This window comes from Amblyraja radiata, chromosome 22 (genome assembly GCF_010909765.2).
Source record: "Amblyraja radiata isolate CabotCenter1 chromosome 22, sAmbRad1.1.pri, whole genome shotgun sequence".
Lineage (NCBI taxonomy): Eukaryota > Metazoa > Chordata > Chondrichthyes > Rajiformes > Rajidae > Amblyraja > Amblyraja radiata.
Genome location: NC_045977.1, coordinates 21,997,781 through 22,017,366, shown reverse-complemented (window position 1 = coordinate 22,017,366; position 19,586 = coordinate 21,997,781). Strand labels below are relative to the sequence as shown.

The 19,586-nt window shown below is 44.8% G+C and overlaps 1 protein-coding gene across 1 annotated transcript in view; it reads left to right on the top strand.

Annotated features, from left to right (window-relative positions):
* Positions 1-19,586, top strand: part of mosmo (modulator of smoothened) — a 95,261-nt gene that overhangs the window by 68,486 nt on the left and 7,189 nt on the right. Inside the window, exon 2 of the mRNA XM_033040609.1 lies at positions 5,124-5,336. Coding sequence (XP_032896500.1) covers positions 5,124-5,336 — 213 coding nt within the window. The remainder of the gene's footprint in view (positions 1-5,123; positions 5,337-19,586) is intronic.

The following is a 19,586-nucleotide window of genomic DNA, read 5'->3' as shown; positions in this document are numbered from 1 at the left end:
GGAAGAGATTGGGTAGATGCACAGTCATTCGCCCAGAGTAGGGGAATTGAGGACCATAGGACATCGGTTCAAGGTGAAGGGGAAAAGATTTAATAGGAATCCGAGGTGTAACTTTTTAACACAAAGGATGGTGGGTGTATAGAACAAGCTGCAAGGGGAGGTAGTTGAGGCTGGGAACTTTTGTTTCATCCGTATTTTGCAGCTTTGATTCTTGTAGGTAAGAAAATACTGCTTTCAAACTATGAATTAATTGTATTTATTGTTCCTTTGTACAAAGCTGCGATGATTTTGTCGTGTTTATTGCTTTATGCTTCAGTGAGTGAGCGAAGATGCAGACCTGTGTTTCGTCTGTGGTTGGATCGGGCCTGGGTCTCTGGTGCTGTGGGCGCTGTTGAGTTGCTGCTGGGTCGTCCCTGTCCCCTCCTGAGTGTCCCGTCCCTGTGTGGGGTCGGCTGGAGGTGTCTGGGGTGGCCCTGGGCTGGCGGGGTGCCGGCCCAGGCTTGCAGCCGACGCTGGGGGGTACGCACTGGCTCCTGCTCAGATATTTCCAAGACACAATTCTTGTGGTGCCTAGCACTATCTTGCAGAGGGATTAAATGGCGCTATTTCGGTATGCCTTAATGGATGCAAAATTTTCATACATGAATAAATAATATGTCCCATCAAAGCCACTTACTTAAAGTGGAAAAAAAAAGTTTTTGTTTCAAAGAATAGTTTGTTTCTCCTGTGCAGCTAATCTCATGTATGTTTGATATTTTCGTGTATGTTCTGTTATATTACAGGAGTTCACCACCTCCTGAAGTTTTCATGTGAGACAAATCACTGTTCTTGATTTACTATAAAGTAAAGCTATTTATCATTTGCTTGGACGAGAGATTTGTTGGGATTTTCTGGATATTGCTGTAGGTTTATGGTCCTACAAGCGAACTCTCCAGATAGGTTTATAGAGTCATACAGCATGGAACAGGGCCTTTGGCCCAACTTGCCCTTGCCGACCAACATGCCCCATCTAAACTAGTCCCACCTGCCTGCTTTTGGCCCATAATCCCTCTAAACCTACTCTAACCATGTACCTGTCCAAATGTTTCTTAATTGTTGCAATAGTACCTGCCTCAACTACCTCCGGCAGCTTGTTCCATACATTCACCACCCTTTGTGTAAAAAAAGTTACCCCTCAGGCTCCAATTAAATCTTTCCACCCCCCCCCCCTCCCCCTCCCTCACCTTAAACCTATGTCCTCTGGGTCTCGATTCCTTTACTCTGGCCAAAATACTCTGTGCTTACCTATCTATTCCTCTCATGATTTTGTCATTTGTGTCAAAATACCATAAAATGTTATAAGTTTATTAAATGACTGATCCCTGTGGCCTGGACATTTTTCAGTAAATCAACACTCAATTGGTGTAGGATTGGTTCAGAATATGTAGGAGTAACCTCGGGCAATTGTTAAATTGTTTTGTGACCATGAACTTTGAAGCTGACCAAAAGGCTTCCCTCCTGAACCTTTTCAGAGCCACAACTGAAACAGAAACTAGATGAAGGTAGGAGGCCTCGGTATGTGAGTCTCATGGCTTTCCATCTGTGCCTGCCTCTGGCTTCATTTTCCAGCTCCTGTGTGGAATACTGCTGGAACATATGTTCTACCACATCACGATGAGTCATTTTTAGCACATACATATAGCCTTACCGCATTAATCTGTTGCTGAATTGACATTTTTTCAACATACAATTTATTCCTGTTCTTGTCACACACGAAAAAAGATAGGCTTGCGTTATACAGCACTTTATAATGCTCCAAAGCACTTTACAGCTGCTGAACTATTTCTGCAGTTCAGTTGCTGTTATACTATAATATGCTGTACTTCAATATTAATAGTTACTGTACGTACAGGATTAAAGAAATATTTCACTCTTGAGCAATGACAAGGGTGACATTCACCCACAGAATATGAATGTTACTTTTGGCTCCTTACCTCCTCTTGCTCCACTTGACCACTATCATTCATTCATGAGTTGTGGACATCTCTTATGCGTTGTCATGCATCTCCAATTGTCCTTGGGCAGCTGTGCGGAGTTGGTAAATTGTGACAGTTCATGTGGCCACAGTTAAATACAATTACATCTTGAGGATTGCTGGGTCCATTTGCGAGAGTATTGTCAAATGTATTGCGGTGATCCTAGGTTATGACTGGGTAAAGACAACAAAGTCCGATTAAAGATAGTCTAAGGGTCTCCAGTGAGGTTGATAGTAGCTCAGGAACAACTAGAGAGCGGACTTTACTGGACTAATCGGACTTTACTGCATTATCTTGCACTAAATGTTATTCCCTTTATCATGTATCTGAACACTGGATGGCTCGAGTGTAATCATGTATAGTCTTTCCACTGACTGGTTAGCGCGCAACAAAAGCTTTTCACTGTACCTCGATACATGTGACAATAAAGTAGACTAAACTAAATTTCTTCCTTTGCAATGTCAACATCTTTTCACATATGTTTGCTTCATTCCAGCAATCTTGTGGTGAGTAATACCAGCCCTGTTCCAAATATTTTAAAATTAACAAGTTTAAACCCCTCATGTTCATCCATGTTTCTGGTTATGGTAAAGAAACTACTGTTCTCTCATACCGCACGGTCCCAGAAGGTAATTTCAGCCAATGTTTGTCTCGTTTTTGTTTTTTTTAACTCTATCTCCATTTTATTTATCTATCTTCACTCCCAAAAACCTTTTTCTTAATTCACAATTCACACAGGGTTCACCATTTTCCATTCATTTTTTTATATCTCAGCCAAGTGGAGCGTGAATCCTTTGGAATTAGTTGACTGGAATAGCTTTTTATCGCAGGTTTTAAGTGGTAAATACAGATTTGTCATATAGTCCGCTTGTGCTGAATTGTGAAGCTTTGCTTGTGCCTAGGCCATGCTGCTGAAGATTGTGTGTCAGGATAAAGGGATGATGTGGGAAATCATTTCAAATGAGAGCCATCGAGTCACACAGCACGGAAGCAGGTCCTTTGGCCCAACTTATCCATGCCAATCAAGTTGCTAAACTGAGCTTAACCCATCTGCCTGTGCCTGGCCCATATCCCACCAAATAACATCTGTGTACTTTAAGTGTCGTAATTGTATCTGCCTCTACCACTTTACCACTGTACAACTCGGAAACAGGCCCTTCAGACTAACTCGTCCATGCCGACCAATATATCCCATTTGCCCACATTTAATCCATATCCCTCTAAATCTTTCCTATTCATGTACCTGTCAAAGTGTCTTTTAAATGCTGTTAACTGTTGCCTCAACTACCTCCTCTTTTAAATGCTGTTAACTGTTGCCTCAACTACCAGCTCGTTCTATATACCCACCATCCTCTTGACTACTTGAACAAAAATGTAATTTTTGAGGTTGTTTCTTTAATCTTTACTAATGATGTATAACAACATGTTTTTAGCTGTTATGTTCAAATACTACTGTGCCACTAAGTGCCAGAATAAACAGCTGGGTGCAGTGAGTTTTGTTACGTGGCATACCATTCCTCCATTTATTCCGAGCAAACCGAATGCAACCACACTGGGCATACTCGCACTTCTGCAACTTTTCCAGTAGTTTTATTTGTGTTTGATAAATTCATGAGTTCCAGAATATGTAACCAGCAGGAAAAAGTTCTGCTTAAAAGTTTAATGAATCACAACATGTTTTTGTAGGGGACACTGCGGCCATTATAGTTAACATAATGGGGACCTGGTGTGGTTTTCCAAACTTTCATTCCTTCAACAGCAACTCACATTGCAAGTCCGGTAACCAGCCATGTGGAAGGCAAGGCTTTACCACAGGATTCGATGAATAAATAAAGGCTTGCCCAGTTTAGTCGTTTGTTTTGATAGTTCCCTCAACATGTGGGACATTAATAAATCATCTACATACAGCGGATATTTTAGTGATCCTGTAACTAACTGCTGTTTTCCCTTCTGCTTCACACCACATATTTATTTCTTCCCTACCCCATTTTCTCCATCTTTTTCTGTTCTCCTAAAGTTAGTGATTGATGCTCTCCCACAACTAAGTAAGAAGATTTTGTTCACAATCTTGGGTGTGACTATCCAACTGGAAAGTGTTGCAGCCTATTTCTGTTTCCACTATCAATGCAGCCTTTCATTTTACATTTTGAGATCCAGACACAGACACAAAGCAATTGCATTTTAAAAAATTCCTCTTGATTAATATGCCACCTTGCAGACTACCTATCCATTGAGCTGCCTGAACAAGGTTCAGTGCTGTGAGTTGAGGTAGTTGGAAAGCATATATGACTCTTCTGTTGGGAAGAAGATACAAAGGTTTGAAAGCATGTACCATCAGATTCTGGAACAGCTTTTTTACCTGCAGACCACTGTGCGGACCTCTCCTAAGTTAATCATGTAGTCCCCATCTCCCAACCTACCTCATTGCGGCAGTAGCACTTTTTAAAATCTGTACTTTCTCTGTAGCTGCAGCACTGTAACACTATATTCTGCACTCTGATATTTTTCTTTTTGCTAGTACCTGTTGTACTTGTGTATAGCTTGATTGTCCTCGTGTAGTATAATTCGATTGGATAGCGAGCAGACAAAGATTTCCACGATATCTCGGTGTAGGTGACAACAATGTATCCAATGCCAATACATGACGTGTTGAGAGCACGGACGGTGTACAGAGCTGAAGGGTAATGTGTTCTGTCTGCTTTGCCTCCTTGGATGACATATACAAGGCCCGATGCTTGCGCAAGGCCATAAATATCAAGAGGGACACATCCCACCCTGCCAACCACCTTTTTACTCTGCTACCCTCGGGGAGGCGACTCAGGTCTCTGCAGGCTCGCACCGGTAGACTAAAAAATAGTTTCTACCCATGTGCGGTAAAAGAGCTTAACTCCGATAGTGAACACTGGGAAGCAAGAAGTAACTTCGAGGAATACCGCTACATTCTTTTAAACTTTTTAAAAATGTATCTATTATTTTACTATTAACTGTACATATGTGTATTGGTTGTTGTGTTGTATTTCTTTTAACGGAGGAGAAGCAAATGGAATTTCGTTGCTCAGTTTTGTGCAATGACAATAAACATATTCTATTCTATTCTATTCTCTGCAGGTGCTCTGACGGTTGGCCTCGTTCGCCAGTGTCAAACAATCCACGGGCGTGAACGAACATGTGTCCCTCCTCGTCTTCCACCTGAATGGGTCACCACACTCTTTTTCATTATCATGGGCATTATTTCATTGACGGTAACGTGCGGCTTGCTGGTGGCCTCTCACTGGCGAAGAGAAACCACCAAATACGCCCGCTGGATAGCCTTCGCTGGAAGTAAGTCCACTCTCATTCAGATTTCAACACTTGAAGCATGATGAGAAATTGTCATTTGCAGCTTAAAAAATAAAAATGTGACTTCCAAAAATAACCATTTGTGTTGGTCTTGACAAGATTTATAAGTGCATGATGATTTGATATCTGTGGTATTTCTCTCCCTCCTCCCACTGATTCCTGTTTCAACCATTAGTGTTGCTAGTGTAGAATAGGGCATAGATCAGTACAGACAGATCAAGCAGCATATCTGGACAAAAAGGATGGGTGACTTTTCGGGTCGGGACCCATCTTCAGTCTGAAGAAGGGTTCCGACCTGAAACATCACCCATCCTTTTTCTCCAGAGATGCTGCCTGATCCGCTGAGTTACTCCAGCATTTTGTGTCTATCTTTGTTTCTATAAGTCAGTACAGCATAGGGAAAGGCACTTCAGCTCACAATATCTGTGCCGAACACGACGCCAAATTAAACTAATTGCTTTGGGCTGCATATGATCCATTCCCTGCATATCCATGTGCCGATCTAAAAGCCCCATAAACACCGCTATATCACTACTACCCCAATATCCACCACTACCCCTGACAGCTGAACATAAACTAAATAGCAGGTCAAACTTCAAATTTCCCAAGTACAAAGAAGAACTCTATAAATTGTTATTAAATTCTTTATAATGCACCTGGGGATTTTATTTAGTTGAAACTTTCATCGGGATACCAGTAATGAGCGAGGCCAACAGATGCTATCACAAAATTAAAATTGACAGTATGTGAGATCAATCAAACTTGTTCCCTAAACAATTAAGGTTTATTCCTGAAACATCCATGCACAAGGGTTCCTCCATGTAAGTAATACGTGTGAACTGCAAACAGGATTTATAAGCAGATTTCATCCTGAAGAGAAGTTGTTGAGAATAAGTATTTAAGGAAAATAAGCAGCTTGATCACTTTTGCTAGAGTAAATCAAATGGACTAAATATTTCTGTAGATGTTCTGCAAGAGGCCACTTTTTTTTCCATGTTGTAATTAAAAATGACTGATAGCATTGTTTGACGAAGCATCAATCCTAGCATCCAGATAAGTTTCAATTGAAATTAAAAAAACCCAGGTGGTTATAAAGAACAATAACAATTTGCACAATTCTTCCTTGTGCTCAAGTAATTTGAGATCCAGCACGTTATTCATTTTCTGTTGAGAATTGTGCGAGGCAGCAATTTCATGTCTTATCTCATGGGTGAACCGTGAGATGAAGAGAAGTGTCTGCAGAGTGCCAGAACGTGTATTTGTAAATCTTGTCAACACAAGTAATTATTGTTGGTTTCAATGTGCCAAAGGAAGATATATTAGATTATTAAAGATAAATAACCTTTGACTCTCCAAATGAATCAGGAATATTTTAAACAAGAATATAGAAACTATTTCAGTCATAGAGTCACAGCAATACAGTGCGGAAACAGGCCCTTTGGCCCAAGTTATTCCTGCCAACCAACTTGTTAACTGGGCTTGTCCCATTTGCCTGTGCCTGGTCCATATCCCTCCAAATGTTTTATAGCTATGTACATGTCAAAATGTTCATTAAATGGCGTAACTGTACCTGCCTCTATGACTTCCTCTGGCAGCTGAAACCACAGAATGGTATGTACCATTTCTGTGGAGACGTTGCTCTTCGGGTCCCTTTTAAATCTTTTCTCCCCCCCCCCCCCCTCCGAGCTTAAAGCTCTGCCCTCTAGTTTTTGCTGTTCACCTTATCTATGCTTTTATATCATGCTTTTCCCCCTCATGCTTTATCCTTCTATAAGGTCACTCCTTATCCTCTAATGTGCTTGGCAAAATCAGCTCAAATCATTCAGACAGCGTAATTTCCTGATATCCTTTTTGTATCCTTGCCGGTTTAATGGCCTTCTTCCTATAGCAGGGGGACGAGAACTGTACGCAGTGTCCTTGCCAACATCTTGTACTGTTGTAACATGACGTCCCTACTCCTGTCCACAATACCCTGACAAATGAAGGCAGGCATGCCAAATATGTTGGTCACCAACCGATCCACCTCTCTCGCCACCTTCATGAACTATGCATCTGCACCTGCACCCTAGATCTCTCTATTCTATAGTACTCCCCAGGGCCCAACCATTTACGATACAAGTCTGGTTTGTCCTCCCAAAATGCAACACCTCACATTTATCTGAATAAACTCCATCTGCCATTTGTCAGCCCTTTGGCACAGTTGATCAAAATCCCATTGCCCTCTCCACTGTCCATGATACCACTAATGTATGTGTCATCTGCAAACTAACCATGCCACCTACATTCATATCCAAATTGTTAATATAAATACACTTAGCATGTCCTGACCCGTCCTGTCTACTGAACTTGCTCTCTTTGACTTCACTATTTGCCTGACCATGCTGTGAAGTTTGTGTCCAGCTATAGAGGTCAGACAACAAATGTTTCATCAACAAGTGAACTCCTGCCTGACAACTATTACCCTGGAGCCAACACTGATAAAAATGTTTAAAGATTCCACAGTGCATTTTAAATGGTGGCAGCTAGGAGTAACAAATCTGTTTAACATCAAGTTTTCAACAATCCCAGCTGACCATAGGTCACCCATTCGCACTAGTTCTATGTGAATGTGAATTCTATGTTTGGATGTGTATGTCGGTGGCATGGTTAGTAAGTTTGCAGATGACACATATTAGTGGTATCGTAGTCAGAGGCAGAGGGCTAACCCGCTTTCTCCTCCAGTTCCTGCACACTAGGGGCAATATACAGAGACCAATTTACCTACAACACACACACATCTTTGGGATGTGAGCAGAAACCAGAACACCTGGAAGAAACCCACACAGACGGAGGGGGAAATGTGCAAACGCCACACAGACAGACAGCGCCCGAGGTTAGGATCAAACCTGGGTCTCTGGTGCTGTGAGGCAGCAGCTTTATCAGTTGCTGTGCCATCCCCATTTCTTTCCAACTAATTTTTAAGAGATGGCAAAACAGTCCTAACTAACCTTTCCCAGTGCTCTCCCACATGTACAATCCATGCACAAAAGTTAAAACCACGTCTGCCTACTGCACACAAGGGCGCCGCAGACAGCTACAGCTGGGAAACAAGAAGCAGGACAAAAGGTCAACATTCTTCCTTTGCACTTGCTTCCTCAGTTTGTCTGGATGAGTTCTCTCCTTGTCCCAATACCTTCACTTCCTGTGTTATTATTTCCAACAAAATGCTCAGTGCAGCTTTTAGTCTTTTCAACATTTCAGCAGATGTATGTCAGCAAGAAGCGAAGGCTCACCTGTGAACCAGCAGGTTAATGAAGGAGACAATTTAAAGGCAGCCTGCTGGTCCTTTGCTGATGAAAGTTGTTTAGTGGCTCTGCAGGCTGAGTTAAAGTTGTGAGTTCTGCAAAATAGCTTATGAAATCCCACTGGCTAGCTCTACCACCTCTTGTGCTTGCACACTGTTGAGAGGCTGGAACTCCATTTAAAGCCTGGCAGCATTTCGAGCTAATCCTTACTGAATGTATGAATGGGTGAAGGGCACAAGGAAGGCATTTTCACAATATCAGAGCAATTTTTTAGCTTGTGGTGTAAAGGATCCATTGTTCCACTGATCAGTGGAGACCATTGCGAGCTGCCACTGTGTGATCTGTTGCCAGTTCAAGAGCAAGCAGCCCTGGTTATAATTGCGCTGCAAATTACTTCAACTCCTTAACGAATCTCCTACTGTTCAATACTTTGTATTTATTTTCTATCATAAGCGTTCCACCTTTGTATCTGTGCAAATGGAGCCTTCTGTGAGTGTGTCCTTAGATCTCTATGAATGAATCCTTTATTCTCCTTTGAATTCATCCCTTTAGGTTGCTGACTGCATATTGGACACTGAAGGTTGAGTCATTTGGACCAGTGTCTGGCTCAGTTACAATGGCGTTGTGTTTCGGACATTGATGCCAGTTTTCTATCAGCTTGGCTATTATCGCTCCAACTTCTGTGGCTTTTGATTCATTGTGAGGCATTGTGGAAATCCAGTAATAGTTCAACACACACAGGGAACACTTGGATGAACATCTGTGACATTCCCTGTATTCAAGCTCATCCAGGGTTCCCTTGGGAGTGGCGGAGGGATATGGATGAGAAAAATGTACTTTCACTGGCAAGATGTCTTGGGAAGGGAGAATGAGTCATATCCAGGCTGTGTTGAACACCCATAGAACATGGAACATAAACAGCACAGGAACAGGCCTCAGGCCTCCAGTGTCTGTGCCGAACATGATGCCAAGATAAACTCATCTCATCTGTCTGCGCATGATAATTAATTAGGCAGACCAAAAGCACCCTAATCTGAGATAAAAACAAAGTTCAGGAAACACTCAGCAAGTCAGGCAGCATCCATAGAGTTAAGATTTCAGGTTGATGACCTTTCATAAGAATTGGTAATAGTTAGAAATCAGGCCTGTTTTAAGTTGCAGTCTTGGGGTGAACAAAGGGGATGTGTCTACCAAGGTGGAGGCTGAGAGACGGAATGACGCAAGTGGTGATGGTGCTGACTGAGAACGTGGTGCAGGCTTATTAATTGCTGTTGTTATGTCTGCAGGAGGTTCAGGCTAAGGGCGGTAACATGTCCCGACAGAAGATGAGATGCTGTTTGTCAAGTTTACATTGGAGCAGTGTAAGAAGCCAAAGACACTGACTTGAGAATGAGGTTTAAATTGGGAATTTAAAACTAGAAGCCCCTCTGGACCAAATGGCGGGAGCCTGTATAGTAGTCACCCACTCTGTTTGGTGTCTGTGATGTAGAGAAGGCCTTGGGAATCTAGGCCTTGGTTACTCACCTCAAACTCTGACAGCACCTTCCTGACCCTGTATCTCTCCCACTGAGCCCAAGGATGGGAAGTTGCGGGAACTCCGCTGCCTACAAGTTAAGGGCTTGTCCCACTTACGTGTCCTTGGCAAGCAAATTACGCAACCTCGTGGTCGCGTTGAGGCGCATGGGCATCGTATGGCCGCACGGGGCCGGTCCCACTTAGAAGCGCGGAGGGGTATGTAGTTGTGCGGGACATCGCGCGGGGCTCCGAAATTTTTGTAGTGAACAAAATCTTTGCACGCCAACGGCCTGTCGCGGAACTGACGGCTAATGTGGGACAGACCCAAGACCCTGGTGCGATGCAACATCTCACCTTCAACAGCAGCAGAAGCGGGCAAACGATCGCCGAACTCCGGATCCACCCCCACTTCTACTCCTAGAGCGAGGCCAAGAAAATTGAAGATAGACACAAAATGCAGGAGTAACTCAGTGGGACCAGCAGCATCTCTGGAGAGAAACAATGGGTGACGTTTCGGGTCAAAACCCTTCTTTTCAGACTGAAGAAGAGTCTCGACACGAAACGTCACCCATTGCTTCTCTCCAGAGATACTGCCGGTCCCGCTGAGTTACTCCAGCTTTGTGTCCATCTTCAAATGACTTCACGCGCTCCAGACGGCTGTGCGTACACATGTAATCGCGCCCGACCTTCGCGGAACCATCGCGGCTCAACGCGACCACGAGGTCGCGTAATTTGCGTGCCAAGGACACGTAAGTGGGACAGGTCCTTACTGTTGAAGTTAATGCCATTCCGTCATCATCGAGTCAAAATCCTAGAACTCCCTCACCAACAACATAGAGATTACCTTTGCCAGAAGAATAATTTGAGAAGGCAACTCATCACTACCTTCTCCAAGGCAATTGGAGATGTTGTGCTTGCCAGCATCACACACATCTCCTGCAAGGAAAGAATTGTGTCCATGGGGTCCAAGGGCAAAGAATCCGTTCCCAGCGATGAAGAGGCTTTGATATCCCGTGAGTAAGCAGCTGATTTCACCCAACTTGCTCAGTAAATTGATTTATTCCCCAGTTTCCAATTTTCAGTGAATTTTAATTTGACATATCCCCACTTTCTCTCCAGGCCAGAATTTAACTGCTGATGCCCAGTCTCGAGAGTAAATAAAATCAATTTCTGCCCTTCAGTTGCTGAGGATACAATGGAGATATTTATGGATCACATTTGACTTTGGAATTTTAATTGCAGTTAAAACAAACAAGGGGTTGTGTGCAGAACAACAAGAGAAGTGAAGTGTGTTCTGCTTTCTGCAGCATGTACACAGAGCGAGAAGGAAAGGTGGAGGTTTAGTTTAGTTTACAGATACAGCATGGAAACAGGCCTTTCGGCCCGCCGAGTCCACACTGACCGTCGATCACCCGTTCACACTAGTTTTATGTTATCCCACTTTCTCATCCACTCCCTGCACATTAGAGGCAATATTACAGAGGCCGATTAACTTACAAACCCGCATGTCTCTTGCACGTGGGAGGAAACCGGAGCACCCAGAGGAAACCCACCCGGTCACAGGGAGAATGTGCAAACTCCGCACAGACAGCACCCTTACTCGGGATCAAGCCCAGGTCTCCGGTGCTGTGAGGCAGCAGCTCTACCAGCTGTGCCACTGTGCTGCCCCATAGTGTACAGTGGAATGGGGGACCTGGAGCACTCCACAGGATAACTGTGTGGCAGTCTCGAGCTGCCTCATTCAAGGAATGGGTCTGCGTAGTTACCTTACTGCTGACCATGCCTTTGTTATCCTCAGACCTGACTATTCCAGCGCATGTTGGTGATGTGCCTGTTTCCACGTCGTAAATTTACCACCTTTCCTCTCGAGAGTTTTGCTAGCTAACCTGTCAGTGACACTCTGGGTTTGGCTTACTGTTCGAGTTTACTTTCATGTTCAAGCCCTTGCCATTGAATCTCAAGTTCCTCGAGGTCACATGATATGACAGATGGTATCTGGCTGGGAGCCCTGGTAGATGAAAAGAAGCTTTGTGTCAACGTGGCAAGACCAAGACCTTAGTGCCATGAGAGGTGACGCTCAGGGTCAGAGTGCCTTACCCCAGGTGCTCAGTAACCCACGGCATCTACTGCTGCAATGTTGGTCCAGTCTTAGAACGAACGGACAGAGCCAGACTGCCACCCCACCCCCTGTCACTGATTTCAACCCATTCAAATTCTATCAAAACAATTTTGTAGAACCTGTTTCTCCACCCAATAATTCTTATGTTTTAATAGTACCATACACCCTAAGTACCATACACCCACACACTCGAAGGTATCACTATAAATACATGGAGAAACAACAGGCTGCTGTAATCTGGAAACAAACAGTGTGCTGGAGGATCTTGAGCAAAACACAAAGTGCAGGAGGAACTCAACGGGTCAGGCAGCATCTGGGGAGGGTATGGACAGGCGATGTGTTGGGTTGGGACCCTTTTCCATTTTACTGGGTCTGCTGTAGAACAGCATCTGTAGCAGAGGAAAGGAATGGTCACATTTCAGTGCAAACCCCTGCGTCAGTCTTGATGCATGGTTTCAACCCTGAATGCTGACCATTTCTTTCCCCCCCTCCCCCGGATGCTGCTGGACCCACTGAATTCCTCCAGCAGATTGTTCGTTGCACCATTAAAGTACATTTCTCCTTTATTCTCTCCCCTTCAATGGCTGCACCTCTAGCAGGACATGCTTTCCCAACCCAAGCTCTGCTTGCTTGCCCCATCCATAGGTCTGCCTCTCCCTGTACTGTCCAACTGCCTGATGTCACAGGTAGACTGTCCAGATGAGCTGGCCTTTCTTGCAGATGAATATAAATGAAGCAAACTCATCCTTTGTCTGCACTAACTGGGCACTGGGCATCGACTCACTTTGGTTGAATGCTTTGGTTGAACTTTTATTTTAAAGACCCGGTGTTCTTTTTTTTGGGGGGAGGCACAGTGGCAGGAGTGCTGCCTTACAGCGCCAGGTACAAGGCACCTTACACCCGGGTTTGATCCTGACTACGGGTGCTGTCTGTGCAGAGTTTGTACGTTCTCCCTGTGACCGTGTTGGTGCGGACTCAGTGGGCCGAAGAGCCTGTTCCTACGCTGTATCTCTAAAGTAAAGTGAACTAAAAGCCAAGTAAATTTCAAAAATAAACTTAGGAAAAAATACATACAAGTATAAAAGAGAAAACACTATGCAATGCTCTTTACATTCATTGTTGTTCAGAGACACAGAAGTGTGAAAATGCATACGTGCGGATTCAGAGACAGTTTCTTTCCAGCTGTTATCAGGCAACTGAGCTATCCTACCAAATTCTAGAGAGTGGTCCTGAGCTACATCAGTGAAGACCCTCAGATTATCTTTAACCGGACTTTACTGACCTTATCTTGCGCTAAATGTTATTCCCTTTATCCTGTATCTGTACACTGTGGACAGTTCGATTGTAATCATGTATAATCTTTCCGCTGACTGGTTAACATGCAACAAAAAGCTTTTCACTATATCCCGGTACACGTTACAAATAAGCTAAACTAAACAATCTGTACATTCAGTGTCATGGTTCTATACGTTCGTGGTGTTAGCACATTTTTGTGCCAAAGCACCATTGCCACTCATGTGGCTCCTCTGGGGTGATAGAACCTTCCATCAGTTGAGAGGCTTCCACATCAGACCCAGCCCGTCAATGTCGAGTACCCGAAAGCCCCTGGACTGCCGTCCTTCCCCACGGAACCTTGGCTGCTCTGCGCTACAGTCCTCCCGCAGCCTGGAATGTGCCAGTTGGCCACATTCCCTTACGGCCGTCTCGTTGTGCTGGGAGACCAACAGGTTTCGGGCAGACCAAAGAGAGTCTTTCACCAAGCCCATGATCTTCCAGCAGCACTTGATGTCTGTCTCTGTATGTCCCTCACACAGGCTGTCAGCTGCTGCTTCTCTTATCTCTAGTTAACCACTTCTGTCACAAGCCCAACATTGCGGTGAACAGCAGTGAAAATCAGAGATTGGAGACACACGAAACTGCAGGTGCTGTAATCTTGAGAAAACATAAAGTGATGGAGGAACTCAACAGGTCAGGCAGCATCTGTGGAAGGAATCGGCAGGCAATGTTTTGGGTCCTGACCTGAAATGTCATCTGTCCTCTGACCCACTGAGTTCCTCCAGCACTTGGTATTTTGTAAATAAGAGATTGTTGACTTAGCTTATATGACAGAAAACAGCTAAAAATTATTGGCCATAATGCTCTAAAACAGGAAATGCCTCAAGTGTTCAGCAGATCAGCCAGTATTTCATACAACACGAAGACAAACCCTTCGGCCCAACATTCATGCCATCCAAGTTGCCCCATTTAAACTGACCTCATTTGCGTTTGTTTGGCCCATATCCATCTAAACCCGTGGAAAGAGAAACTGAATGAATGTTTCATCTGCTGGTGGGTTATTTACCTGGATGGTAAACTCACTTTTCCTAGCCCTGCATATGCAGGCCAATTTGTTCACTATTTGTGGTACTCGTTAATAAATTTCACTTTTCCATCGTCTGTAGCACCTTGGTTTTGGAAAGTAATTTTTCATTTGCATTTGAAGATTTTCATTGTAAAATCCCCAACAGAATTGACATGCCTTTTTCTTGGTTTGTTAACAATGACTCCTTCAGCCGAACTTGGCTGCAGTTTCCATTCCACTCCCTGGTAGAAACTTTGATCTGAATAGAGGTGCTTTGTCTCGATGCATTCTCCAGCCTACGCTTCCTGTGTGTGGGGGGGGGGGGGGGAAACAGCTAACAGGATCAGGCAAATACGCACTCTGGACAAGAACAAAGAGAGTTTTTTTATTCAAAGCAAAATATAGCAGATGCTGGAAATTGGAAGCAGAAAAATGCAGAATGCTCAGCATGTCGGGCAGTGTCTGAAGTGGAAGAAACTGGAGTTAACAATTTGATTGACTGACTTTTCAATCACTGGGATATATATAAATTGCATTCTGTATTAAGTAAGGGCAGAACAGCCTGTCCCACCAGCATTGGAAAGAAAAGAGCTATTGTCAACGTTCACTGGCCTTGAGCTAAATCCCCTCTGAGCTCCAGCACTCTGCTCACTTCTATACAATGCCAAGACTGCTGTCAAACCGTGACAAGGCAGTGCTGCTGTGGTTTGGAAAAGTGACCTTTACCTTAGAGATCGAGTGCCAGCTCTCTGACACCTCCTTATACTATGGACCACGGTCTTGCCGTTGTACGTTGGGCTGTTCTCCTTTAGAATCACCCAATTTATTCCCTCCAGAGATCTTCAATCTACAGATTCCGTCATTGTGGTCTCCCCAGCCATGCAGTGATTAGGTTTATTATATTCACGTGTACCGAGGTACAATGAAAAGCTATGTTTTGCATGCTAACCAAACAGATCAGATAATACTGTGCGTAAACACAATCAAATCAAACCAGTACAATAGGTAGAGCAAAGGGGAAGATACAGAAGGCAAAATATATTCTCAGCATTGCAACACACCAGTTCCATAGACAAAGTCCAATGTCCACAATGGTGTAGAGGTGAGTCGGACTATATCTGAATGGAATGACCGTTCAGAAACCTGATAACAGAGGGGAAGAAGCTGTTCCTGAGTCTGCTTCCACTTTTCTATGGTCAATCTTTAACCCTTAAATGTAAAATTCTGTACTAGGCGACTCACTCCTTCAAGAAACTATGATGTACTTCTTCCCACATAGTGCGCTGCGTTTGGTCTTGATGCTGTGATAATCTCAATATTGCAGGTCTAACACAGATTGGGGATCCCTTTGCTGAACTGCTCTGTTCATTTCAGAGATCCAGCCCTGAGTTACCTCACTTTACTTCCTGAACTCCTTCCTCCCTGACTTCCCTGTCTTTTGACCTCCTCCTTCACCCAAGCCTGCCGGAAGTTTGAGGAACAGTGCCCCATCTCCTGACCAAGCACGTTGCAACCCTCTGAACTCAAAATATATTCGACAAAAGGGAGGTGCAAGGTTTACAAAGAAAATATGCAAAGTACTGGAATAACTCAGCAGATCAGGCAGCATCTGTGGAGAACATGGATGGGCGACATTTTGGGTCGGGACCCTTCTTTAGACTCATTGGAGTAGAGGGGAGAAAGCTGGAAAAGAGAGTTGGGGTGCGAGAAACTGGCCAGTGATAGGTGGCTACAGGTGGGGGGTGGATTGGCAGATGGGTGGACAAAGGTTATAGATGAAAAGGAGAGATGATGAGTGAAATGTGAAGCAAGAGGAAGGGATGTAGGTGGAAGGGGACACGGGGAGAGGGAAAGGTGGGCAAGGCAGTGGGACAACCAGATGGGGCACAGGGATTTCAGATAACCATCTCATCCAGTGTGTATCTGAACTCTGACCAGTTCTAATGTAAGATCACTAAACTGCAAATTCCCTTCTATTTTTCTCCCTCTGCATTTGCTACTAGATTAGATTAGATTAGATGAATTCCTTTATTTGTCATTCAGACCTTTCGGTCTGAACGAAATTTCATTGCCTGCAGTCATACATATAATAATAAACAACAAAACACACAATAAACACAAATTAACATCCACCACAGTGAGTTCACCAGGCACCTCCTCACTGTGATGGAGGCAAAAGTCTTAAAGTCACTGTCTCTTCCCCTCCTTATTCTCCCTCTGCGCTGAGGCGGTCTAGGCCTCCGATGTTGTGACCCCACCGGGCGAAGCGCGGCTCAACCGAGCTCCGCGAACGGGCCGGTTCAAGCTCCGCGGCCCGGGATGGTCGAAGCTGCCGCCCTCCAGTCCAGCGGACGCAGCTGTTGCCGCGGGAGCTCCGGGAAAACAGGTCACCAACCTGTGACCTGCGAGCTCCCGACAATGTCGTCCACTGGGCCCGCGGCCGAGCCCCGGATTCAGGTCACCGCCGCCGGAACGCCGCCTCAGCCACCGAAACGCCGCCTCAGCCTCGAGTCGTGCCGCCGGAACGCCGCCACAGCTCCGAATTCGGCCAGCCTCGAAGTCCTGACTGGCTCTGCTTCCGGAGTCTCGAGGTCGGTCGCAGTTGGAGGCCGCCAGCTCCGCCATTAGGCCTAAGCGCAGAGAAGGTGGGATATGACAGAAAGAGTCGCATTCCCCCGAAGGAAGAACTAGAACCCGACTTGTATTTCCGGCATTCTCGTTTATTTCAAATTTCCAGCAAGTGCAGTATTTTGTATCTCAGTTCCAGCACTTTGTTTCTCTCCTCTACTCTCATTCATGTCAAGCTAACGTCACCTCAGACTGATCATCTGCAGTGAACAAGCGTCCACTGTGCTCTCTCTCAGTTGGAAGCATTGCCACTTGTGTCACTCAGTCACAAACATCCCTTTTTCTCGCTCTCCGCCCCTCTCTCTTTGCAAATTAAAACGGGGTTGATTTCTGACCTTTCCTCATTCTGAAATGTTAACTATTTCTTAACGATTGCAATCTGACCCAAGTATTTCCAACATATTAAAGACAGACACAAAATGCTGGAGTAACTCAGCGGGCAGGAAGCATTTCTGGAGAGAAGGAATGGGTGACATTTCGGGTCGAGACTTCCAACATATTCTGTTTTTTTAGTTCGGATTTTCAACCTTGCAGTTTCTTTTAATTTATTATTCTAATGACGTGTGCTGTGAATTTTGAAGTTTCCTGGTTGCTTGTTTTTTTTATCAAGGTTCCAGTCTCCCATTTAACATCAGAGGTTTGATAGCTTTCAAAGTAATTGAGATCCTGTGGCCACTGTCCATATTCCAGTTAATGCGTTTTCTCCAAGATTGTGGAATCTTAAATTCCTTATTTGCAGTACCAGAACTTGGAATTCCTTTGATGTCGAGACTTTGCAGAGCCAGCAAGCTTCCTGCAGAATACTGAGTGCACACTGTAAGTAGGGCAGCAGAGTGTGTATGATGTGCAGTAGCAAGAGCGATGATCTCCTGTGGCTTAGGGACGCCACAAACAACTTGTTCAGCAGATCGTTCAAAGGGCACTGTGAGAGATTCACTGATGGGTTCTGAAAGCCACTGAATCGTCTGTCGTTGGTTGTGTGTCCCCCTTGGTGCATCTCCTTCAATTCATTGATTCAATGATGCTTTATTGTCACAAGTGCAAAGTGCACGGTCAAACTGTTTTCTTACAAATAGTCCAGTAGAGTATTGCCGTATCTACGCACATTCCCCCGATGAGCAATGTGTAAGAAAGAACTGCAGATGCTGGTTTAAATCGAAATCACAATCTAGGCACAAAATCTCCAGTCTGAAGAAGGGTCTCCACCTGAAACGTCACCCGTTCCTTCTCTCCAGAGATGCTGCCTCACCCGCTGAGTTACTCCAGCATGTTGTGTCTACACCCGATGAACAAAGTGTACAGAAACAGTCCACTGAGCCCGCATTCAAGAGGCGCCATATTCAAAGTCCAGTCCATGCTCTGGTTCTCATGAGCAGCGCCCAATCCGGACAAACCCCAGGCTGCTGCGAGGCCTCCACCTTCCTCGGATGTGGGGATCGCCCTCTCCTTGTGCCCTGGGGGCACCTTCCGCGGTCGACCTTGAATGTGTGGTAGGTCCCTCTCCTTGCTCCTCGCCCGTCTAGTCTGTAGTCGTAGCAGGCTCCATCGTCTGGTCTTCAAGGAAGGGCAGGCCCCGCTCGGTGACTTCCCCCCCTATGCTGGTGGAGGCAGGTACAATTGTGGCATTTGAGAGGCTTTTAGATAGGCACATGGATATGCAGGGAATGGAGGGGTATGGATCACGTGCTGGCAGAGCAGAGTTGATCTTGGCATCACGTTCAGCACGGACATCGTGGGCCGAACGGCCTGATCCTGTGCTATACTGTTCTATGTTCTAATGTGTCAGGTAACTGATCTTCTACCAGAACTGGAAACGGTTGGGGAAGATTGTCCTTTGTCACTTAATCTGTCTGCCTTACCACCCAGTGATACATCTGGGTTTAGTTCTTCTTTCCTTCCCCTCTGCCTTTGTACCAAAAGCAGTTCTGAGCTAAAATATTACTTCCGTTTCATTTCCCACTGGTCCTGCCTGCACACACTGGTGTTTCCAGCCTTGTGTATTCACTTGGGGTTCCAGCATCTGCTATATTTTGTTCAGCTGTATCAGCTCAGATGCATCTTGGTTCATTAGTTTAGTTTATTGTCACGTGTGCCGAGGTGCAGTGAAAAGCTTTTGTTGCGTGCTAAACAGTCCGTGGAAAGACAATACATGATTAGCAGTGGTGCAGTGGCCTTGTATAAAGACAGCAACATCTGCAGCTCATCGGCGTTCACTTTATACACAAGCATAGCCAGTTTCTAATGCATCCATCCTGCAGCACTTCAAATTGGGATATAGCAAAATTTGCTGCGTAGATTTTCTATAAAGTCTGCAGCCTCTATAATTCGAGCTCCAAAACAGGATA